Raw genomic sequence first — 24,858 nt, 5'->3', positions numbered from 1 at the left:
TAGGAGGGTGTTCTTAAACTTGTCCTCTTGGAGTTGGGCGTGATGGCGCGTGCCTGCTGCAGTCCCAGCGCTCCAGAGGCTGAGGCAGAAGAATTGCCAAGAGTTCGAGGCCAGTCTGGGTTACATAGTGAGTGCAAGGCCAGCCTGAACTACGTAGCACGCCCCTGTCTAAAGAAAACTAACCAACCAACCGACTAACTAAATACAGTTTTCCTCTTTGGGATTTGATGGGGCTATCATGACTGGTACCATGATTTTTAACATTTGCCACCAGGTAAAGCTCAGGGAGACCCTCATTCCCTCAGGCTGGGTCGGAGCGAGGACCGCCGAATGACTCTTTGACTGCCATTTCTTTTCTCCTCTGGTGCCCCTCTGCAGTGCCGAAACCATCTTTCTGAGACACAGCCGGGCTAATACCACCTTCCTGCTTTGAGACCTTTAGTTTGGAGAGCTTTAGTTCCCAGGTTTCCCTGCATCCACTGGCAAATCACTGGTGCGCAGTACCTGGAAGGAGAACGGGCGAGTGAGGGTACCCGACCCTGTTGGTAGGACATAGACCCGACAACTGGCTGAGGCGGAGGTTTCAGGAGATGCTCAGCTGTGTGGGTTACGTATCGCTGTGGCCTGACGATTGACAAGGAGGAGGGCCCAGGAACAGGGTCGAGGGTGGTGGGAGGAGAGGCTGCGTGTAAACTCAGTTAGGACTTGTTGAGGTACAGGTGCGGGTAAGATACTCTCTGGGGTGTCCAGCAGGCTGTCGGAGAGACTAGTTATGGGATAGTGCATCTTCCCAGATTGGAGGTCCAGTTGATGGTGCTGTAAAAAGAGAACAGTAGCTGGGCCTGGTGATGCATGCCTGTAATCCCAGCACTTGGGAGGCTGAGGCAGGAGGATCGCTGCAAGTTCAAGGCCAACCTGGGCTACATAGTGAGTTCAAAGCCAGCCTGACTCTGTTGTCTCAGAGAGAGAGAGAGAGACAGACAGACAGACAGACAGACAGACAGACACACAGAGACAGAGAGAGACACAGAGGCAGGACAGCAACAAGCATTTTTGTGTCTCCTTTGTGTAGCAGGCTCTTGGCAAGCTTCTGGCGGTCCTGTCTCGCTTACATGTCATCTTATGCCTTTAAGAGATATGTATATTATTATCCCTGCTTTGTAGACGAGCAGAGCCTTAGGGAGACAGCACATGTTAGCTAAAAGGGTTCCTTGCGCCATTTGCCCAAGGCAACAGCAAATTTGCACCGTAGACTGCGGCATCTCCTAAAGTGAATGTTAACACCTCAGAATCCAGGCCCCATGAGTCTGACCCTCCCCGAAAGGGGCCCAGGAATCTCTATTACTAAAATGCAAGGTAGATGATTCTTGAGGTCAGGCAGGTCTGGCACACACTGGCCCCTGTCTAGTCGCAAACCCACGCTCTCGGGCCCTCCCCTGTGGTGCCTCTGAATGACAGGAGCAGGTGTTTTGAGCAGTGCTTGTGTTGTACGTTTATCAGCTCTGATCTTTGCGGTTTGTGGAAAGATAGCATTTTATTAGAGAGCAGGAGATTTTCGAAATAGCCCGTAGTCCTGCTGTGACAGTTGATTTACTAGTGGTTTGGGGAGAGGAAGAGGAAACTAACATTTATTGTTTACTAGCAGCTTTCTAAGCAGTGAACGCTTTTATAGTTTTGTGGGGAGAAAACACAGCCCCTGCTAAATCTCTGCGAGGCCGCAGGTCTGGTAAGTGGCTGAGCCAAGGTTCAGACTCCAAATCGCCGGGCAGTGAGAAGAGCCAGCACTGGTGTAGTGCTTCCTGGCACTGACAGGCTCACGCATGTACTTACTGATTTAGTCCTTGTAGCAGTTCTTTGGAGGACACTTCTATCATTGTTCCTATTTTACCGAACAAAACTAAAGCACGTGGAGACTTGCCCAGTTTCACACATCTGCTAAGTGGTGGTGGAGCCAGGCTGGGAGCCCCAGTGTTCTGCCTCCGGAATCTCTGCTTCCCGGCACCAGTGTGGGCAGCCCTTGGCTCATGTTCTTTTCCCCTTTGTAGTAATCACCGCGAGGAGCGTAATTCTAAAAACCGTGATAAACATATCTTTCTTAGCATAAATGAGTACAAAGCCCAGAGCACCGCTTCTGTGCGCCCACAGGTGACTAGATTTCCTGTGCTTCTCTCAGCTCCTTTACACATGCAGGGCAACGCCAGAAGAACGGGCGCCATGACCGACGTGCACCGGCGCTTCCTGCAGCTGCTGATGACTCACGGTGTGCTGGAGGAGCGGGACGTCAAGCGCCTGCAGAACCACTGCTACAAGGTTCACGACTGTAAGTGTCATTTCCCTGTCCCCCGCATGCGCTGCTGCTTGTGGATTGGGAGCTAGTGACGCTGGCGTACTACCCTGCGACAGGGTAGGCCGTCATCCTGACCTGAGCATTCACCTCTCCTTGCGCGTTTCCACCGTTCCATCTTTCCGGTCTCATCCTTCCCTGCTCCAAGTCAATGTGACATTTAGCTCAGTAGATAAAAACCTTGATTCTAAAGCGCTGGCCTGTGCTCCAGCCGACTTCCTTGTCTGTAAAACGGGGTCGGCGATTATACACAACACGTAGGGTGGTTCAGGGAAGTAAGAGACGTGAGGCACACAGGACCCTTGGCCCTGGCAGAGCTCCACTGTCGGGTCAGTGCAGCAAGTGGAATCAGGTCTGCAGGCCTGTGGAGGGTCACTGTGGGGAAATCTTGCAGAATGAAGGAAGCTTGGTAAGTTATTGCATGAGGTCATTTTGTGGAGTACAAAATGATTTTCATTGCTTAGGAGTACAGCTGCAAGTGAAAGGGGTGAACCGAAAGGGTGCAGTGCCCTGGGGGGTGCTTGCTTGCGGGCAGGAAGAAGAGTGGGAGTGGGTGCCCAGTGCGGATTACAGGGGTCTTCATCTTCATCCTGTTCTGTTCTTTTAGGAAATGAAGACATAAAGCAAACGTGACATTACTGGCTTTGTCACTTCTGATTCATGGGAATATAAATATTTGCTTTTTGTTTTGCATTTTTGTATTTCTGTCTGTATTTTTAGTTTTCAACAGAAAAGTAGGAAAAAATAACAGAGGTGAGCTGAGCCAAGAAGAGTGAGAAAAGGGTCTGCGGTCTGGGCCCACAAAGCACCCAGGTGAATGGACACGAGACGGGGCCATGTTTCAGTAGTGCCGTTTCCACAGCCTGCTAGAGCTGGAGCCCACATCCTGAGAGCTGGGGGTGAATGGGGATAAGAAGGAGAGATGGTGAATAGAGAAATAAATATTCTTTCAAGATGTACAGAAGAAAAAGGGAGGCAGGGTGAGGGGGTCCCACACGGCATTCTGCAGAGGCCTGGTCCACGGGGGCCTGCGGTGGGATTCTGGGAGCCTGAAGCACAGGAACAAGTCATAATCCTGGAGGGTCCCACAGTAAGGCGCACAGGTGACCACTAAGGCGTGCTGTGGGAATGCCTAGACAGAAGGTACGAAGTGCAGGAAGAAAAGGTTCTTTGGGTGTGCAGGTTTTCAGATCTGAAGTGGCCTGCGCACTGTAGGAACGGTCTGGCGTCTAGTCTGTGCCCAGCGCAGACCTGTGGGAGAACCGGATGCAGGAAAGTGGTGTCCGTGCTGTGTCTGGAGCTGTCGCTCCAGTCAAGGTCTGGGTGCAGTAGTCGCCTGTACTGTGGAGGATGGGGGTCTTTGGTGAAAGACTTCTTCACTGAAAGGGATTATGGTATCTGTCAGCCTGCCTTCCTTGCTCTTTAAAACACCCCCCAGGGCTCTCAGCCTGCCACCCAGCCTCCTGCAGAGATAGGCCCAAGAATGCCTGACTCGTCTCTTATCTGCAGGGCAACGTGTTCCTTTGTCCTTTTGGTTTCTCTTTGTAAGTCCTGAATGTAAGTGGTGATACTGCTGGGGAAGTTTCACAGTTGGTGCAGGGAGCTGCATGGTACCTTAATACTCAGAACGAAAGTGTTTTTGTCTTTGTTTGACCTTTAAAACTGGTCTGAGCTAACTTAGGAAAGTCCTGTACAATATATCTAGGAATTGGTTTACAGTAGTTGCCCCTTACACTCAGGGGATAAATTCCCAGACCCTTAGTGGATGCCTGAAACTGGAAGGTACCAAGCCCTAGAGAATCTGTTTCCTTCCAGTATACACATACACACCATGATAAAGTTTCATGTATAAGGCATAGCAAGAGATTCCCAGCACCTGATAATAAAATAGAGCAATTATAGCACTGTTCTGTCATAACTTATGTGAGTGTGTGCTCATGCTATCTTGTATCTGACTTTTCTTTTGTCTTTTTTTTTTTCCCCGGTACCGGGGAATCGAACTCATGACCTTGCGCTTGCCAGGCAGGTGCTGTGCCGCTGAGCTAAATCCTCAGCCCTGTATCTGACTTTTCTGTATTTACCCTGACTGGGGTTCACTTGGGATGAACAGCAGCAAGTGAATCCAGGAGTAAGACAGGACTTCATATTTTACACTTTGTGTGTCCTTTTTTTAAAAAAAATCCAGACAGGCTTATGGTTAGAGTGAGCAGGATATAGCTATAGTCAGTTTTCTTCTATCTGTCATTAAAACCAAAAAGCAAAACATTAAAACATCAAAAAGCATGTGCTGGGCCCAGTGGTGTGCACTTATAATCCTATCTGCTCAGGAGGCTGAGATGGTGAGACCAGCCCAGGCAGCATGGTGAGACCCCATCTCAAAACCAAACCAAAACGAAATACAACAAAAAGTTTGTTCCCAAGCATTCTCGTTGCTAAAGAAATGTTAAAACAAGTGGAAAGGAATTGCCTGAAATTAAGTCAATACTTACAAGCCCTGATATTATTCATCTCTTATGCACTGAAGAGATGCCCAGGAAAGTCCCTGTACCAATTGGAAAAATACTTTGCTTCTAAGAGAACTGTCAGACAAAGTGAAACCACAAGGTATTCTAATTGCTCCTTCCCTGGGTTTGTCCCCTGATCAAAGCACTTCTTATTTTGGGCCTCTGTTTAGGCTGTCTTTTTAACTGTCCTTAGGGGGTGTCATCTTCCCCAACATCTCCTGGCTAGTGAAGAATTTAGATTTGTTCTGAAGTCTCAATGCAAAGTCTTGAGCCTGGCCTTTCAGAACAGTGTTGGGGACCTGTGTTCTTAGAGGACCTTAGATTTTGGGCCAGGGTTGCAGCGATGTGTGTAGTAGTTCATCCAGCAGAGCTTCCTGAGTATCTCATGTGAGCCAGGCTGTGTGTGGGGGGACTGGTGACATCGAGGTGAAGTGTTTGCTTCACCTTGGGTTTTGTGAGTCATTCAGACAAGGAGTCAGATGACTCCACTAGGAGCCTCTTGCTGGTGGTAGTCACAGGAAGCTTAAATGGCCATGTGGTAGTGTTGAGGACGACTCAGGTTTGCAGGCTTCCATTTTTGGTTAAGTTGGATTCTCAAGGACCAATACACTCTCCTGCCTGAAACCATCAAAGATGGACAAAATATGTGAAATACGGGACATTCCTCAATGGGTGAACAGTGATCTCTCTCTCTCTCTTTTTCCCTTTGGTGCTGGGGAACTGGGGATGGAACCTAGGGCTTTGTATATGCTGCCAGGTGCCCTACTAGTAAGCTACATCCCCTGCCCAAGAGTGATCCCCTGAGAAACATATAATGAGATTTTTTTCCCCACTTCTGACACTAAATAGCTGATATCTTTTGCAGTACTACTTTTCCCATTCTACAGATAGTAATGTAGTGCCCAACAATTCATTTTAATTCTCACACTGTTTACCTGGACTTAACATTGGATCCCACAACTGGAAGGGACTCAGTCCCACAGACTGCCCCAACTTCAGATGCCAGCTGCAAGTCCTGGCCACCTGTACTTCTGACTGACTGGCTGTAAATCAGGAGTTTCCATGACCTACCTCCTTGCCTCCTTCCTTGTGTTTGATAATTTGCTGGAAGGACTTGTAGACCTCAGGAAAACACTTTCCTTACCTTTGTTAGTTTATTATGAAGGATACTACTCAGAAGTAGCCAATAGGGCCAGGCTGGGAGGTGGAGGTGTGTGGAGGACCTGTGCCCTCTCTGAGTGCACTGCCCTCTCAGCACCTTGATGTGTTCAACACCCCAATCTCCAAAGCCTATCATTTTGGGGTGTTACGGAGGTTTCATTATATAGGTGCCAGTTGACTCGTTTCTGCCAGCTTGAACCACCAGTGGTACATGCATGACTCTTCCATCAGGTGGAACCACGCCATGGCACTGTCCCATACTGCCCGATGGCGCCGTTGTGCGTGTACCGCTGGTGGTCTGGAGCGGCCCGCCAGTGAGACATGTATTACGGCCACACCTTGAATGAGTTCAGTCTTTAGCCATTAATGATGAGCTAGTCCCTGTCTTCAAGGGATAGGGCTGAAGCTTCCAAGCCTCTCATCCAGGCTTGGTCTTTGTGGTGACCAGCCCCCATCGTGAAGCTGCCGAGGGGCTGCTAAGAATTGCCTCATTAGATGTGGTTGGGCATGTTCAAGGTGGTATAGCTGTGAAAGGGTTGCCTCATTGAAACAAGAAATAGTCCCATTGTCACCGTTCTCACTCAGGAATTCCAAGGCTTTGAGAGTCTGTACCCGGAACCAGTGACAAAACCAAAAATCTTCTCTTCTACAATAGGTGTGAGTGACAGTGAGCACTGCAGTAGTCCCGACTCATTGCATGGCAGGAAGTTCCAGGCCAGGGCCCTGGGGTTCCCAGGCAGAGCTAGGCTGACTCCCTGAGTTAGGCTGAGATGAGAATTCAGAAGGACTCAGGCGGCTAGAATTTGCACAGGGGAGAATGTTAGTACTTGACGTAGGAGAGAGACAACTTCGGAGACTCCCATAGTATCTCTGCTGCAAGGGTCATCATGGGAATCGCTGAGACCAGGGGAAAAAACAGTTGAGAGGATTAAAGAGAATAATGCACGGGACTGGGAATAGTACTGGTTCTAGGCATTGATGGTGTCTATCCAATATTTAAGGAAGAAATATAGGCTGAGCATTCTTAATCTAAAACGCTCCAAAATCTGAATGTTTGTGAGTACCAGCAGGGTACCACATGTAGAGAATTCTACACCATGTATCTTTCATAACAAAGTTATTTAAAATACCATACAAAATTGCATTTAAGCTATTTGTAAGAAGTGTATATGAAAACATAAATAAATTACTTGTTTATACTTGGATCTTATCCCCAAGATAGCTCATTATATATACATATGCAAATATTGTGAAATTGGAAAAAATATAAAATTGAAAATATTTCTGGTCCCAAGCATTTCAGATAAGGGATATTCAACCTGTACCACCAAACTTCCCCAGAAAACTGAGAAGTAACCACCTGTCAACTCATTTCATGAGGCTTGCATTGTTCTGAAACCAAAAGCTATTACAGGAAAAGAAAAAACAACCATGATTCCTCATGAATTTTAGATGCTGAGATTCTAAATACCGTTTTGGCAAATGTAACTCCCAAAATATATAAAAAGACTGATGTCTCATGACCTAGTGGGGTTTATCCCAAGAATGCAGGATTGGTTTGGTATTTAAAAGTCAACATAATTCATCGTATTAACAAACTGAAAAAAAAAATCACTTTAATACTGCAGAAAAAGTTGGTGACAAAATCTAATGTCTACCCTGCATGGTGTAGCAGAAATTTCTAACAGCAAACTAAAGGGATGATGAGGACCAGGATGTAATGAGATACACAGACTTCGGGGCTTAGAGCGGGAGCAGGGGTCGACAACTGTCTGAACCTCAGTATCTGTTCTCGATAAATAACCTTGTACAAAGTGGGGAGAGAAGGAAATTAATTTAACTTGATGCAGGACTTGATGCAGGACTTAATTTAACTTGATGTCTGTAAAACTTACAGCTAACATCATTGTAGCTGATACTGAGACTGAGGACTTCGCTCCTAATATCAGGGAGAGACAAGAATGTCTGTTCTCACCTTTGCTATTCAACATTAGCAATGGAGACTATAGGTTGTAGCCTCTGCACTTAGGCAAGAAAAAACATTTGGATTGGAAAGGAGGATGGAAAACGATTGGTCTGTTCGTAGACAGCGTGGTTTTCTATGTAGAAAATCTGAGAAAAGAAAACCTAAGAAAAGAAAACCCACAGAACTAATAGATGAATTTAGTTACATTGCCGAGTATGAGATGAAAGCCTAATATCAATTGTATTTTTATGTATTAGTAATGAATCATCAGAAATTGAATTTTAAAATGGTGCCATTCATATTAGCATCAAAAACATCAAATTCTTAGGAGTAAATCTATCAAAAATATATAAGACCTGCATGCTGAAAACTGCGAAGCCTTGCTGAGAGAAATCCAAGGGAAGGTGAATAAATGGAGAGACGTGTCATGTTCGTGGGCAGGACAACTCAGTATTAAGATTCCAGTTCTTTAGAGATTGATCTGTAGATTTAAATCAATCCCAATGAAATCCTAGGTGCTTTTTATAGAAATATCAAGTTGATTCTGAAATTCATATGGAAATATAAATAACCTAGAAAAGCCAAAACTGTTTCAAAAAAGATGATTAAACTTGGAGAACGAACATTGTCTGATCTCAAGACTTATTATGAAGCTACTGTATCCTAACCATATGATTGTGGTGAAAAGGTAGATACACAGATTAATGGAATGAAATTGAGTGTGTAGAAATAGATCTACACATAGATGGGCAGCTAGTTTGTGACAATCGCCGGAGCAGTTCTATGGAAATAGTCTCTTCTGTAAATGCTGAAAAGAAAAAATGAACCTTGAGTTATACTTAGTACCATATACAAAATTTAACTTAAAGCGAATCGTAGACCTAAATGTAAAACTTTCAAGCTATAAACACCTGTAAGAAAACACAGGAGAAAATGTTTGTGTCCTAGAATTAGGCAAAGATTTCTTGGAACCAACACCAAAAGTCTGATCATAAAGATCAAGTTGGTAAATTTGACCTCCAAGTTAAAAACTTACGCTCTTTACGCTGTTTAAAGAGTGAAAAAGCTATCGTGCTTCTTCCTGATTGCCCTTTGCAAGACAGAAGGGTGTATTTTTATTTTTTCCCTCCCTTTTTACTTGGCTCAAATTCATTTTTCCATTACCCTTCTGGTTTTTTCCCTGCCTTTAATAAACATGAAACTGCCACAAAAAGAAAAACCCAAACAAAATACTAGGAGAAACTATTTACAAGTGACATATCTAGAATATGTAGAGTTCTCAAAGCTCAGTGATAAGAAGTCATACAACCCAATAAAAGATGGACAGAAGAGTGGATGAGTCATTTCCAGGTAAGTCATACAGGTGGCAGATAAGCTGAGGAAGGATGCATAGTAACAGTTAGGCAGTAGAAGAATGCAAATTAAATCCACAGATAACACCCAGCACCTGTTAGAATGGTTAAAATTAAACAGCTTGTGCATACTAAGAATTAGCAAGAACACAGAGGCTGGAAATGTAAAACGTTACAGCCATTTGGGAAAAGAGTGTGGCAGCTTCACTGGCCCCAGAGATTCTTTTCATGGGTCTTTACTCAAGAGAAGTAAAAATACAGGTCCGCAGAGAAGTCGGTACGGAACTGTTCCGAGTAGCTTTACTTGGAATGGCCTCCACACTACACAAACCTGACTGCCCATCAACAGATGAACAAATCCATGGACTATGGCATAGTCACATAATGGGATGTTACTTAGCAACACAAGACAGTGAGCTACAGACGTTTCTCATTCAGCAGCCGGGTCACATTCGTGCAACTAGTCATTCATTGAATTGGTGGCTAAGTGAAGAATTTTATGCGTGACAGTATTGTATGTACACTACAATATTCAGAAGAAAGAAGTGGTCAGAGGAAACCCCAGCTCTTGGCTGGAGCCCCTGCCTCGCTGATCGCTTAGGGTTACTGGGGAGCAGAAGCAGAAAGCGGGCAGAACAAGTGGCCCAGCCAGAATTCCTTAAGGAGTCCCCAGGCACAGTGCCCTCTCCTATACAGCAGAGTCAGGTGTACTGTCCCGCCAGCCGTCCACCTGGCCCTGGGCCCTCACCCCCACTGCGTGCTGCCGTCGGAGTCAGCCCCAGTTTCGTGGTGGTTTCCTTGCCTCAAGATCCTAGGTCTGCTTTTCACATTTATTTCTCATTTTGAAATAATTTCACACTCATAGCAAAGTTGTAAGAACAGTGTAACCCCACCCCCGAATCATTTAATAGTAAGTTACCAATTTTCTTATAATTTTGAGTTAGCGTTTAAGTGACCAATTTAATAAATCTCATCAACCCTTGAATTCTAGACTTTCCTTCTAGCAGGGATTTTCTCCTAAATAACTTCAGTTTCACCTTTAAATTAGGAAATTTGAATTGATACATCATTACCATGCAGTCCATAGACTTCACTCAGGTTTCTTTCTTTCTTTCTTTTTTTTTTTTTTTTGTCTTTTTGAGACAAGGTCTTGCTGTGCAGTTCAGGGTGGCCTTGAGCTCACTTTGTAGCCCAGGCTGGCCTCGAACTTGCAGTGATCCTCCTGCCTCAGCCTCCTGAGTGCTAGGATTACAGGCGTGCGCCACCATACCCGGCTTCACTCAGGTTTCTTTGGTTGTTTCAATACTGTCCTTTGTAAAGCAAAGTACCCTTCCTAGGGTCATGGGTTGCATTTATTTGTTATAATTTCCTTAGTCTTACGTGAGGAGTATTCTCAGTCAATCCTTGACGTTTCCAAATGTGGCAGTTTTGAAGATTACTCCTTAGTTATTTTCTAGATAGCACTGTCTGCTAGAAATATAGTGCAAGCTGCGTATAGAATTAAAATTTTCTGGTGAAAAGAAACAGGTACAATTCATTTCCAAAGTAATACTATCCCAACATTTTAGCAATGTAAAAAATGATAAATGAATTATTTTACATTTTAAAAAATATTCTGTCTTTGGAATCCGGTGTGTATTTTACACTTAGAACATGTCTTTTTTTTTTTTCTTTTTCTGGTACTGGGAATCGAACTCATGACCTTGCGCTTGCCAGGCAGGCGCTGTGCCGCTGAGCTAAATCCCCAGCTCCACTTAGAACATGTCTTAATTTGGATTGCCCACATTTGAAGTTCTCAGATGCCACATGAGATAGTTGTAGGATGTTCATCAGCTTGGTTTTGTCTGACGTTTCCTCCTGATGAGATGCAGGTTGTGCCTTACGGTTTTGCAGACATCGTGCAGAACGGTGGCGTGTTCTATTTTCATCCCGTCAAACGCTGCGCAGTGTTGGGTGAGATGCTATCTGCCAGGCTGTCTGACTGCAAAGCTACCCTTTCTCTTGTGTGGTTAGTAAGTAGTTTTCAGGCCAGTACTTGGAGACAAAGTAGATATCCCATTCCTCGCCCCTTTTGACCCTCCAGTTTTAGCATCCATTGGTACCTTTTCCCTTAATTCATTTTTACTTTGATCGATGCCAGAGTGCCGTAAGGTACTGTACTGTTCAGTATGCCCCAGTGCTGACGTTCCGTAATTGATTTTGCTATGTTTTATGGTACTTTTTAGTGGGGTTTAAAATTATTACTGTTCTGCCGGGCATGGTGGCACACACCTGTAATCCCAGCACTTGGGAGGCTGAGGCAGGAGATTGTTGTGAGTTCGAGGCCAGCCTGGGCTACAAAGTGAGCTCAAGGCATGAACTGCATAGTGAGACACTGCCTCAAAACCACCAAAAAATAAAATAAATAAATACAATTAAAAAAAAAAAAAAAACTATGATTGTTCTAAGGAAAGTCAGGTAAAGTACCCAAAATTTTATATTGAAAAAAGTAAGATTTGAAATTTTTCCAGTGAGCAAAATAAATGAAATGTTTGAACAACTAACAGCAGAGCGACTGAAATGCTTGTGCTGAGAATAGATCAAGGAGCGCAGTATCACAGGAATGTGTTCGTTCAATCTTTTCAGCTTTTGTCAGACCTTGCATGCCTTCGGCCCAGGCTTGTTCTAAACGTGCTGATTTTTAATGAACCCCACTGGGCTGCAGGCCGCCGTGTGAGTCCCTGTGGGGTTGACGCTGTAGTTCAGTATTCTCTCCTGTGTCTGCAGTCGGACTGGTCAGCACCTTCTCTCAGAGAGGGCTTGGTGCTAATTAGAAGCCGGTTCCCAATAAAATTTCCTTCTGTTCTTAATGATCTCACTGTACATTTCTCCCCTCTGGCTGTGATGAGCAGTTAATAAGCTTACTGCTGTTAGAGTTGGCTTATCTTTCTGGGATAATCAGGAGGAATGGCACCTGGGATCATAGCTGAAGAGTGGAAAAAATTAGCTTGAAACGCAACAGCTAGCATGTTGCTTGGTGAATTTTTCAACATCTAGGATATGTGACTGGCAGTTGTGTGCCTAGGCAGGAATCTTGGGGTTCAGGAACCGCTAGGAGATGCCTTGTAAAAACCCGAGGAGCGCTTGGCTGGAGCAGAGTAGCCCTGCCTTTGGGATGGGATGTGTGTTCCGTGCACAGGTGCTTCCTGCCTAGCTGTCACAGGCAGTGGATTTGTCACTTCAGCACGTGCCGGAGGGAGCTGGTTCAGCTAAGCTGGCTGTCCGCAAGCTGTTCCGCTATTCCCTGCAGAGCGCTGATCGGCTTCTGGAGCTCCTGAGTGGGCAGGGGAGGGGGACAGCGCCACAGGAGGTGTCAGAGCTGCTGCTCCTCTCCGGCACAGTTGGACTGCCTGTTTCCAAAGAGCGTGGGTCAGGTGACCCCGCATCTAATGACCCGTGCCCACAGGCAGTGCCGTGACGGTGGCTTCCGTGTCGTCCTGGCTCCAGTGACCCAGAACTCACTGGATGGACAGGTGTGCGCAGGAGCACACGTCAGCGGGGCCGGGCAGCAGACGGGCCGGGAATGCGCCCCTCGTGGCTTGCTGTGCACACAGGGCCGGGCACCGTGGCGCTGTCCCTGCTCCAGCGGTGTCATCGTGGCCTTCGGTGCCCCTCGTGTGCAGCTGAGACACAGGAGCTGTGCAGGAAGCGTCGTGCTGCGTCCTGGGAGCGTGGCTGAAGAGTGGGCTGAATGTCTCTTGGTTTTCCACAACACGGCCTCTGTGTACTTGGAAACATCTTAGAGCAGTATGTCTGAAAACAGACTGTTGCAAGCATCCACCTCTGTGTAGCTTTAGAGCCCCCCTGTCCCAGGCACTCATTTCTTTCTCTTCTTTTTGTCTGAGACAGAGTCTCCCTATGCAGTTCAGGCTGGCCTTGAACTCACTTTGTAGCCCAGGCTGGTCTCGAACTTGGCAGTGACCCTCCTGCCTCAGCCTCCTGAGTGCTGGGATTATAGGCGCGCGCCACCACCCCCAGCCCTTATTTTTCTCTGCTTTGGTTTAGAATTATGAGGGCTAAGGAGTCAGGTTACATGGTGGCTGAGCAGGGAATTATTTTTAACTTTGTACAGTGGAAAAAGTCAGTCACAGAGAAAGGGGGGACAGTACAGCACAGGCCTGTGTGTCCAGTACCCAGGCCAAACCACGGTGAGCTCCTGACCAGTCTCATTTTCACTGGACCCCCCCTGCTGCCCCCAGTGTTGCTTTGTAGTCGTTCTCGACGTCATTGCATACCTAAGTAATGGTTTTTAAAAACAAATGTCAGGTCTTCTTGTCTGTGCATTAAACAGTTCATGGTTAGATGTCTGGTTTCTGTTGCAGACTTCGCTGCTTTCTGCCCAGTCCTTCACTTCTCTGACTCCTGTTGGCCCTTTTGAAAGAGACAGTGACTGGTGCCGGCTGGCCTGGTGGCTTCTGAGGTCTGCTGAGAAGATGGGGGCAGTGCTGTGGCACACACAGCGTTGGTGTGCCGGTGTCGGAACTGCGGGGTGTGTCACAGGATTTGCCACACGAAAAGCGACTGTGCTGCCGTCCCTGTCCTTTCAGGCTCTGTCCACAGCCGTGCTCTGGAAGTACCGCTGGCGGCCCTCGCCGTGGCCGTGCGTCTGGAGGCTGGGGTCGTCTCCTCCTCCGGCACGGATGAGAACTGCAGGCTGAGAGGTGAAGTCTTGCGGCTGCTCCTGCCCGCCCGCCTCCCTGCATCCCAGCCCACGGCCTCGGCGCAGGGCCCGCCTGCTTCCCCTTCGGGGCTGTGCGGGGCGCGTTGGCCCCTGGGTGGGCTAGGCCCCAGGGGCTTATTCTCTGCTCTCATTTTCTCTGCCTGAAAATAGCATTTTCTATTTTTGGTCCCTAGCTGAGAACAAAACTGTTTGTTGGTGAGAAGTTAGGGCAGGACACCTTCTGACTACCTGTTACTCAAATGTGTAGCAAACCCACAGGGTCCCGCTGACCTCCGGGAGCCAGGGACCCTGATTCAATAAGAAGAGGTTCACTGGGAGAGATTAATTTTGAGCAAAGGAGAAAAAAATTGTACACAGCCCGAAAAAACTCATTCGCAGTGAATGAACCCAGCCCCTTGTCCCTGGAGGAGCAGCGTCCTGGCTTGGTCCGGGCCGCCCCAGCCTGTGCACGCTCTGGAGGGCCATGTGTCGCCTGCCGCTGTTGTCAGGACTTCCAGATCAGGAAAGCACTGCCGCCTCTCCGTCCGCCTGCGCAGCGTGGGCTGAGCACGCAGGGGCCAGCCAGTGCCTGGGGCTGGGCCGAGGTGGGTGTCCCCGGCCTGGCTAGGGCTTGGCCTCCTGTGTGCCGCCTCCCCTTCAGCCGCACCTGTGCTGTCCTGGTAGCTGGCCGGGCGCTGCCCCCTGTGCGGGTGGAGCCCCTCTTCGGGGTGCCGCAGGGCCCTGTGCAGCAGGCTGTGTCTGTGGTGGGTCCGGTGTCGGGAACGTTCGCTCAGGTCTGCCTGCAGAGACCGGGTGGCTCCGTGCCCAGGGCCTGGGCATTGCTGTCAGGCAGCCCTGGGCTCCATTTCCAAGTTAGGGAAACTCTGAGCAAGTTATTTGGTCTGTTCAGGATCTGCTCAGGATTAACATCATCTGTACATAAAGGTGGCGTTAGTAGCTCACGTATGGGCCACTGTTACCATGATGAAACGCACCAAGCTTGGGAGTGGTGCCGGTTACCCAGTAAGGACAATTACAGTCACGCCAGCCGCCTTCCCGCAGCCCGTGAGAATCGCATACAGCTGCTGACAGGTAGAGAAAACACAGGTGGCACCGAGGATGCAGGTGCACAGGGTCGCCCTTGCTTGGCAGACGTGGCGCTCCTGGTTGGGTGTGTCTGCAGCCGGAGCAGAGGCGGTGGTGGCGGTGGACGAGGGCCTAGCCGCCCTGCTTGTCGCCGGCTACGCCATGTCACCCCCTGCACACTGCTGGTGTGCGGAGACCTGGCCTCTGATCCAAGCCCTGCCTGACAGCAGCGGGTCCTGTGCTGCTCACCGAAGCCCGTGTCTTTTTTCTGTCGGTTTTGCAGCACAAAGGGTAATTTGGAGACACAGAGCTGGCTGTGTCTTTCTTCTACGTTCAGTGTTCAGAGGCGCTGCTGCCCACAGGAGAAAGGTATAGATGTAGGTTATGCTAGTTCTGAAGAGGGGAGCAGTGTTACCCGCTGAGGCTCGTCTGACGGGCATTCCCATTGGAAGTAGCCATCTCGGCGTGGCAGGATGCCGCCTGTCTCTCGCATCTGACGTGGCCTTAGGCTCGGGAATACTGGGGCTAAGTGTCGTTAGCCCTGTGTCCCAGCAGGTTTACAAAGAGCAGCTTCTCCATGGCCCCAGGGGCTGGGGGTGCTAGGGGCAGAGCTGTGAGCCTCAGCTGCTGCTCCTGAAGGCCTGCGGTGGGGAAGCCCAGGGAAGCCCCAGGCTGCTGTAACTTGACCCTCGGTGGGTGTCGGGCCCTGCCACCTGCAAACACAGGTTCAGCGTGGCCAGCTCGGAGAGGGCTGACGGGGACCTGGGGGCCGTGCAGGGGTGAGCCGGATGCGCAGCAGCACCTCCTGGCCAAGGCAGCTTCCCGCGCTGTAGTGGCTGGCTGGAAGCTGCTCCAGCAGGGGGCCTTGGTCCCTGCTCAGGGTGGCAGCCTGTCTGGCTGTGCGAGTACTGGCTTCGCTCTAGGCTCACTGAGGCTGTGGCCTCCTCCGCTCCCGCCTATGGTTCCCTGACTATGGGAGCCCACCGCGTCCACACAAATGTACAGTTAAAAACAGAAAGGCCAGGGTCTCGCCTGAGAGGGGACTGGGCCGGAGGCAGCCAGACCTTGGCAGGCGACTGCAGTGTGGGTGGCTGGACACAGGAACCGGAGAGCTGTAACTGAGAGCTGTGCAGCAAGGGAGGAAGTGCCTGAGGAGGGGGTGCAGGCCGGGAGGGGCGCCCTGGTCAGGCCTGTCTGGCATGGGGCCTGGGAACCCGGGAGCAGGGAGAGGGCTGGAGGGAAGTGCCGGCCGGACGCGCAGTGTGAGGCTGCGGGGAAAGGGGCAGAGCGAGGGCAGGGCCAGGGGCATCCAGCCTCTGGTGCTGTCCCCGTGCCCCAGGCTGCCCTCTTGCCGTCAGAAAGCAAAGCCAGTTGGCGGGGGGGGGGGTGCGCAGGGTTCATTCCCAGGGAGTCCTGAGAACCCTGAAGATGAGATCGCCAGTGGAGGAAGCGGCAGGCGCACCCTGCCGGGAGGCTTGTGCGGAGGGGAGCCTGGAGGTGGGGAGCAGCCCCTGCGTGGTTTCCGCAGGGGACGGCGGTGGGCAGCGCCTCCTCCTCCACCTCCTCCACCTCCTTGCTGAGGACCCTGGGTGCACTTGCATGGCGCAGGCTGAGGTGCTGGGGATGGCCGCACAGCCAGGACCTGGAAAGGCCACGGGTTAGAAAGCCTTTGATCTGCCCACGGAGCACATTTTTCTCCGTGACACCCAGGAGGGTCCTCTTCCGTGGAAAGTGTGAACTGTCACTTCCAGGGGCGGGACTTGCTCCGAGTCACGTTGGCTGGCAGCGTGCAGCCTCCCCACAGAGGACCCTGTTGCGTGCCCGGGGAGGGGGTTTCCTGAGGTCCGTGCTTTGTGGGGCCGAGAGCTCCGGCACGGCGGAGGGGCAGGAGGGCCAGGCCCGCGAGGAAGCGCTGGCGCCGTGCAGGAGAGGGGCACGCCAAGGCATTCTGCACGGGCAGGAGGAGAGCGCTTCGGAGACAAAGGGCCGCTTGAGTGGGCTCCAGGGGAGGGGAGGCCGCAGGGGACACGCAGGGGGCGTCGGGAATCGGAAGGGAAGGCGGGGACAGAAGTGCAGCGGTGCCCCCTCCCCACCAGCTTCCCAGGACCAGGGCAAGTTTCACTGTGTGTGGCATGCGCGTCCCACCTATTTACTGTTGATTTCTCATTTAAATTGCTTCTGGAAAAAATAAAAGCTGTTTGAAAGGGAGGTTAGGCCCGGTGTGAATGGCACATTAGTGGCACTGTGTGGCCTTAACCAGTCGGCCTCTGTGCTGGAGCTCATGGGCCGGGTTGTCACCACCCGCTTCACCCGGCCGCGTGCTCCAGTGCCACCAACACGCGGCCTGTAGTTGGAGCTGCACTGCAGGTATTGAGGCGGCTGGGATGCGCCCTCTGTACGAGGTCAAATGTGGACACACTCAATGTCGCCACAGTTCCCTCCTCCGGGTCCCCCCCTACTGGAGTCCCCTCCTACTGGCGGCCTTGGTTCTCCGCCGAGGGGGTGGGGGGACCTTCCAGGCCTCTTTCCTGCAGTGTTGCCTGGTTCGTCCTGTTACGGTTTTTAACAGAAGTGGTAACATTTTGCGATCTGGAAGAACATAAATCTTGGGAAGTTATTTTAAGAAGCGAAAGCAGCAGTACCTGCTCGCAGTTTGAAAAGTGTCACAGTACAGTTGGGGCGGGTGCGGGGCGGTGGTGAGAGGATGGGGGTGGTGCTCTGCTTCTCCGTCCGGACGTTGGTCACGTGTGTTCAGTTTGTGAGAAGGCATTGAGTTGTGTGTTAACGTTCACGTGTAGATGTGAGTATAGATGCAGGTTATGCTTCATAAAGAGCCACAGGTAGTTTTTTAGTTATTTAGGGTCTCGCTGTGCAGTTCATGCCGGCCTTGAGCTCACTTTGTAGCCCAGGCTGGCCTTGAACTTGCAACGATCCTCCTGCCTCAGCCTCCTGAGTGCTGGGATTCCAGGGGTGCGCCACCACGCCCGGCCAGGTATTTTTAAAAAACGCGTATTGCAGCACAAAGGGTAATTCGGAGACACAGAGCTGGCTGTGTCTTTCTTCCACGTTCAGTGTTCAGAGGCGCTGCTGCCCACAGGAGAAAGGCCACGCTGCCCGCTGGAGGCCCCCCGTGAGCCGTGTCTCACTTCCCCTGCAGCGTCGTCTTCGCTCCTTCCTCCCCTAGCTGACTGGTGTCCGTTCCTCCGGTCCCCCTGTAGTAAGCCCACCCCGCAACAGCCCTCGCCCGAACAGCAGCCTGGGCGGTGGCCCCCTGCTGGCAGCACAGTGGGATGCGCCTCGAGGGCAGGTGCCAGCTGGGTGCTGGAGCCAGGCTTTCCGGGCCTTCTGGGCTCCCTGGGGCTCTGGCCACGCCCGGTACTTGTGCCAGGCCTCAGCACTTGTACCGCGGAACAGAGCCTGCGCTGCCGAGGAGGCGGGGGGCGGCTCGCGCCATTGCTGGCTGCGGGCATGCTCCTGAGGGCCTCTGCTCTCACCCGCTGCTGGTTTCCTCCCGTTGCCCTGGCCAGCCTGCTGGTGTTCAGTTGATGTGTGGATACTGTGCTAGGGAGGAAGGAGCGGTGATGGACCCGCCACGTGAGGATGTACAGGGACACAGGCTCCCCGGGGCCCTGGGACGCACTGGGAGAGCTGGGCGCTCACCGCAGGACCACAAAGGTGCACGCTGGGCATGGTCCCTGGCAGCAGGGCGCGCTTCAGGGGTGCAGCAGGGCTGTCAGCGAGCAGGAAGAGCAGGGCAGTCTCAGTGGCTCAGATACCATCTCACGCAGCCTTCCTGCCCTACTGCACCCTCCGTCTCTTGTCTGCTGATCTCTGACTACTCCAGGAAGAAGAGAACCACAGCCTACTGGCTTTCACCCAAGAGGGCAGCACCTTTGCCCCTTCCTGGCTGGGCTGCCTCTATTCAGATGCCACAGAAAGATTAATACTAGCTGCGTGCTTTAGGTCACGCTCCTCCCCCCTTTTTGCCCCTGTTTGCAGACAGTGCTCCAGTAGACAAGCTGGAGGACTTCATCAATAACATTAACAGCGTCTTGGAGTCCTTGTACATCGAGATTAAGAAGGGCGTCACCGAAGATGACGGGAGACCCATTTATGCGCTGGTACGTGCACAACAGCGCCCTCTAGTGGCGTTTCTGAGGACCTGGCACAGCCAGTGGACAAGTGGCCCATCTGTGCAGGCTCTGCCGCTGGGGAGGGGGTGGCCAGCGTTCAGTTAAAATACCAGGTCTGATTGTTGTGTCGACTGATTTTTTTTTAGGTGAATCTTGCTACAACTGCAGTTTCCAAAATGGCCACGGATTTTGCAGAGAATGAGCTGGATCTCTTCAGAAAGGCTGTAAGTGGCGTGGAGTAACCCCCACTGCCTGGCGGCTGGGCGTCTTACGGGATGCTTCTGCCTCCAGCATTAGACAGAAGCCGTCGTCTTGGAGGGTCAGCGGGAGGTGCAGGCCGTCGCTGCTGTGTGGGAAGGGGGGCTGCTTGGGGCGTGGCCGGCATTTCTGCCTGGCTGCCCAGAACGCCCCTGGGAGCGGCGGTCACACTGGGGACCGGCTCCTGGCTCTGCCCCGTGCTGCTGATTGAGCGCACACGCCTGCTCCGCCGCGCTTCGGGGCGCTCGCTCAGTCAGCACCCGGCGAGCACAGTGGCCCTGGCCCTGAGCGCATTGCAGTCACTGGGGGTGCACGGAGCCCACTCCTCCCCACCCCGGGATGTGCTGAAGCTGAATCTGGGGGTCCAGGTCCCTAATTTAGACTCCGTGGGGGCGGTCAGCAGCGCAGGTTGAGGACCGGGCTCTGGAGGAGGGACTCTCATGTTCCTGCCAGGAAGCCCACCTCCCCATTGGCCTGTGCTCGCTCTGCCAGGCCCTGCATCCTCAGGGCCGTGCAGCTCCTGCGGTCTCCTGCTGGCACCCCCACCCTGCCCCGCTGCCTTCCCAGCCCCCAGCCTGAGAGAGGAGAGGCACCGCCACCCCTCCAGTCGTTCACTCGACCTCCTCTCCTTCGGGTGGGCGGCAGGAGGCGGGGCGGACCCCTCTGGGTCTGGGACGTTGGGTTACTTCTCTGGGAGGACCTCACGGGAGTGACCCTTAGTCCGTAGCGCAGGACACGCCCATGGCCCTCTGACGCACAGTACGACACTGTCTCTATAGGGCTGCACCAGGGTGCAGAGCCGCCTGGGGTGGGAGCAGTTTTGCTGCATCCCTGCTAGAAGTGGGCTGATGGCTTCCAAGGCTTTCTGCTGATTTAAGAGAGGAACGCGGGGCCTACTCTCTTCCAGCTGGAGCTGATTGTTGACTCAGAAACTGGCTTTGCATCTTCCACAAACATTTTGAATCTGGTCGATCAACTGAAGGGCAAGAAGATGAAGAAGAAGGAAGCTGAGCAGGTGCTGCAGAAGTTCGTGCAGAGCAAGTGGCTGATCGAGGTACGCCGGGCCCCGCCTTGGTTCGGAACTCCTCCACACCGCAGTCTCCAGTGGTGGCGGCTGAGCCGGGCCCTCTTGGTGCTTCTCTGTGGCCCTGCGAGGAGGCCCTGGGTCCCCCAGGTACTCACACAATTGTGCAAGATGCTACAGCTGGAAGTGGCAGAGCTGGGAGCTGCGCCCAGGTTTTCCAGCTGCAGGGCCCCTTAAGCCTGTGGCGCAGACCGTGAGGCAGGGTAAGCCGGTGTGGGGCACGGCCCTGCGTCTCCCTGGGAGGAGTCAGTGTGCCTCCCGGGCCGGGGAGCGGGAGTGAGGTAGGAGTGAGGCCGGTAGTGCCACGCCACGGCACGCGGAGCGGCCCGCGGCCCTGCTGTGCTCGTCGTGGGGTGATGCCAGCGCTCTGTTCTCCGGGGCCGGGGGCCCTCCCTGGAGAGGGGCTGAGGAAGCCCGGGAAGGACAGGCTGAGAGCAGGCCTGCCGATGGGAGAAGCCCTGGGGTCTGCTCTCTTTCCAGGAAGGCAGCACTGTTTCCAGGAAACGCGGGCCTCGCTCCGAGTGGGCCCAGCTGCCTCACTCCGCCCCCTGCGGGGCGCGGCGTGTGTGTCGGATGGGCTGTGCTGGCCTCAGCGTCGTCCCGGGCCTCGGACCTGGGGCTGGGGGCCGCTGCTTGTGACAGCAGCCCTTCGCTTCCCGCCAGGGCAGCTGGCCGCCGGCTCCTCTGTAGGGCTCTGAGCTGTGCCTGTGGGAATGGGGCGGCCACCCCTGCAGTCCTCCCCGGATTCGGACCCCGGGGTGCCTGTCGGGAGGCAGGGGCAGGAAGGGGCCCGGGCAGGGAAGGTGTGGGCAGGGCTGGGAGCTCGGCATGTGCGTCGTGTCCGTGAGCGCGCCTGCTGCCCCGGGAGGGGTGCTGTGAGCTTGGGTTTTAGCTGACCGTGCGCAGTGGCCTGGTTACACTGGCACCCTGCCGGTGGCACAGCCCATGGTCAGGCCCAGAGTCGGTGGACTTGGCAGCAGGGAGTGTTCTCAGGCCGCTCAGGTCGTGACCAGCGGTTCTCCCTGGGGTGTCTGTGGCCTGGGCCAAGCAGGATTCTTAAGGACCGGGGTTAGGGCTTTGTACGCCCCGCCGCAGATGCTCCGTCAGGCTTGCGCAGTGGGCGGCTACACGGGTGGGTGGCGTGGCACGAGAAATACTGGTCATTGCAGGACGATGGCCCTTGGCAGCCCAGGCAGGCTGGTGCCAGAGACCCCAGGGGTGACTCTGAGAAGGCGGGGGCACTGCAGGGCTTAGCGTGCCGACGGGCCCTGGCAGCGCTGGCAGGACTCTCCTTGCTTGCGGTTTGGAGAGCAGTACAGGCCGGGGACTGGGGGCCTGTTCTTCCCAGCTGGACGCCAGGTCAGGCCAGGGTTGCCGGGTGCTGTGGCTGCCTGGCTGGGGGCGGGGGCCGTGCCTGGCCCCGAGACCCTGCACAGAGTCCCTGGGTGCTGCTGACTGTGAAGTCTGAAGTGGAGTCTCAGTTCTCAGAGTTGTAAAAATGAAAGCGGGCAGCGCCCGGGCCAGGCAGGTAGGGTTCCCTCCTCGGTGGCGCCATCTCCTGGCGAGGCCTGGGCCGTGGGCCTCCCGCTGCCAACCCCCAGGCAGGCAGCTCCTTGAATCAGACGTAGCAGCAGAAGGGGTACCGGGCTCACGCCCCAGTTCAGTAGTTGATTGTGACGAAACAGAAGCACCTGGCGAGGCCCCGTGGCACCTGCTCCATCCTCCTTGCTCCAGCTCCTCTCAGTGACGGCAGAGGGCCGGCCGCACAGGCAGCGGCTCTTCTGGTTCCTGGGCTGCAGAGAATTTCCAGTGTGCCAAGGCACGGGAGCAGGAGACCCAGCTTCCTCGAGCAGGCCTGCCACCCGCGCTGCGGTCAGCGCCCGCCCGGTCCTGTCCGACGCCCTCCCACCTGGTCTGCAGAGCGAGCCCGGGCCCTGTGCGGGCCCCGTGGCAGTGCTGCTTCCTGGCCGGGCCGTGCGTGGGGGCGCGATGGGAGGGAGGGGGAGCGGCGGACGCAGCACTGGGACGACGGCCTCTCCTAGCCGGGGCTGCCGGCCCCCCTGCTGAGGTCCGGGACGGTGCTTTGTTTGCAAGGCTCCTCCACACGTGGAGGGATCACGTCCGTCAGACACAGCAAGGCCCTGAGAAAATTGAGGGGGCAAGGGAACCTTCACCTCCGTGGCCTTTTAGGTCTTTGCCTCGGTTTTCCCTGCTTGGAGGTCTTTCCAGGGGGCGTCGCTGACACGGGTTGCCTGGCGTTGGTGAAAGTCCAGTGGCCGGGAGCATCCAGCCCTTGTGTCTTCCTGGGCTTTGGGCTGTGGGACTCCAGAGGGACCGAGGCCCTGAGCTGGACAGGCCCTGGCTGAGGACGCCCGCCGCGTGTTCTGTCCCTGCAGAAGGAAGGCGAGTTCACACTGCACGGCCGGGCCATCCTGGAGATGGAGCAGTACATCCGGGAGACGTACCCCGATGCCGTGAAGGTCTGCAACATCTGCCACGGCCTCCTCATCCAGGTATGGGGTGGAGCGCGCGCTCTGGTGCCCCCCGCCCCCCGTGGCTGACCAGGCCGTCTCCGTGGACAGGGCAGGGCCCTCCCGCAGCCACCCGCAGGGCGTGCCACGTTGCTGCCTCAGTTCCAGCCCACGGGCTCTCCCTCCGTTCAGTTTCCTCCAGAAAGGCCCCTCCGAGTCTTGTGCAGCTGGCATTACCGAGGCAGCTCTGTGAGGAGTGTCTTCCGCGTGGATTGTTCTGAGCCGTCTCCTCTACACTGCTCGGAAGGCTTCACAGCCATCGGGCTGGTGCTGGCCGTTGTGTTTCCTCCTGTTTAATTTTAACTTTACATGACCGCAGTCTCTTGATGGGCCTCTCACACGCATGCCTGGGCACCCAGGGGCCGTGCCCGTGGGTCAGGCTCCTGGAAGTGTGATGCTGGGCTAAGTGCGCTCGCTGTCGTTTATGATCCATGTCCCCATTTGCCTCCTGCCATGCTGTGGCCGTGTGTGCCCCGTGGGGTCTGTGTGCAGGGAGCCGAAGAGGTCTGGGCTGATCTGTCAGTAGTCTTCAGCTGCTTCTGCCTGTGTTTATATAATATATTCAGAATCCCAACCCAGAGCATTCACACTGAGCTATATCCATAGCCCTTTTTATTTTTTATTTTGAGGCAGGGGTCTGCTTAAGTTGCGAAAGGACCCAGCAACAGGCCGTTAGGTACCTTCAACTTCTTTTTTTTTTTTTTTTTGAGGAAGGGTCTCACTATAGTGCAGGCTGGCCTTGAACTCACCTATGTAGCCCAGGTGGGCCTCGAGCTCATAGAAATGCTCCTGCCTCAGCCTCCAGAGTTCTGGGATTATAGGTGTGCTCCACCATACTCCCCAGATGTGCCCAGAATTCTTTCCTAAGACCCACTGCTCTGAGGACCTGGGGATCATTAGCAGTATTAATGAGACTGCAGAGCCTGCTGCCCATCTCTGCAGCTTCCCTGCGGGTGGTGAAACTCCCTTCAGGGTGGGTGCGAGCTCCCCCTTGTTGGGCCTCTTCCAGGGTCAAAGCTGTGAAACGTGTGGCATCAGAATGCACTTGCCCTGCGTGGCCAAGTACTTCCAGTCCATCCCCGAGCCGCACTGCCCCCACTGCAACGACTACTGGCCCCACGAGATTCCAGGTGCGGGGGTTGGGCTGGCGGGACCAGCAGCGCCCTCGGGCCTGTGGGCCAGGGCCAGGGCCGCACTGCAGCAGCGGGGACCCCGACTTGCCCGGGTGGGTCCCAGCTGTGAGCTGTCTGCATGAGGCGCTCTGCAGCGCTCTCAGGACGGGGACGCCAAGGCCGTGTCCGCAGCTCCATGCCTTCTTCCCGAAACCGGGGCTCACGGGGCGCGGCTGGGGCAGAGGCGGGGTGGGGGTGGTGCAGAAATGGGCAGAGTCTTGGGCCTGGGAAGCAGCTTAGGTGGGGGCGGCTGCTCCACGCCGCCAGCCTCCCTGCTCACCGTCTTCCCGCCTGTTCTGTGCGCAGAAGTCTTCGACCCCGAGAAGGAGCGGGAAGCTGCTGTCTCCAAGCCCAGCCGAAGGTCCCTGCGGTCCCGGCAGCATTAGCAGCGTCCTGCAGGAGGGCGGCCCCTCCGGAGCCCTTGCGGGCAGGGGGTGCCACGCGGCACACGCACACACACGCACACACACACACACACACACACACACACACACACACACACGCTGCGCCCCCGCCCCGCCTGTGCTCCCTGTAGGCAGGTCTGGAATAAAGGCATGCTGAGCGCTTG

The 24,858-nt window shown here is 53.6% G+C and overlaps 1 protein-coding gene across 3 annotated transcripts in view; it reads left to right on the top strand.

Moving 5' to 3' along the window:
• Nsmce1 (NSE1 homolog, SMC5-SMC6 complex component) overlaps positions 1-24,858 on the top strand; it is a 30,463-nt gene extending 5,605 nt beyond the window's left edge. For all 3 annotated transcript variants that reach the window (XM_005405135.2, XM_013504879.1, XM_013504878.1), the window contains 7 exons: positions 2,174-2,320; positions 19,112-19,233; positions 19,392-19,469; positions 20,411-20,557; positions 22,984-23,100; positions 24,128-24,248; positions 24,597-24,858. In XM_005405135.2, the coding sequence (XP_005405192.1) occupies positions 2,185-2,320; positions 19,112-19,233; positions 19,392-19,469; positions 20,411-20,557; positions 22,984-23,100; positions 24,128-24,248; positions 24,597-24,676 (801 nt within the window). In that variant the 5' untranslated portion in view covers positions 2,174-2,184 and the 3' untranslated portion in view covers positions 24,677-24,858. The remainder of the gene's footprint in view (positions 1-2,173; positions 2,321-19,111; positions 19,234-19,391; positions 19,470-20,410; positions 20,558-22,983; positions 23,101-24,127; positions 24,249-24,596) is intronic.

Source organism: Chinchilla lanigera, unplaced genomic scaffold (genome assembly GCF_000276665.1).
Source record: "Chinchilla lanigera isolate Chin_1 unplaced genomic scaffold, ChiLan1.0 scaffold00092, whole genome shotgun sequence".
Lineage (NCBI taxonomy): Eukaryota > Metazoa > Chordata > Mammalia > Rodentia > Chinchillidae > Chinchilla > Chinchilla lanigera.
The sequence above is the reverse complement of the archived record's forward strand: the minus strand, read 5'-3'. Positions and strand labels throughout refer to the sequence as shown.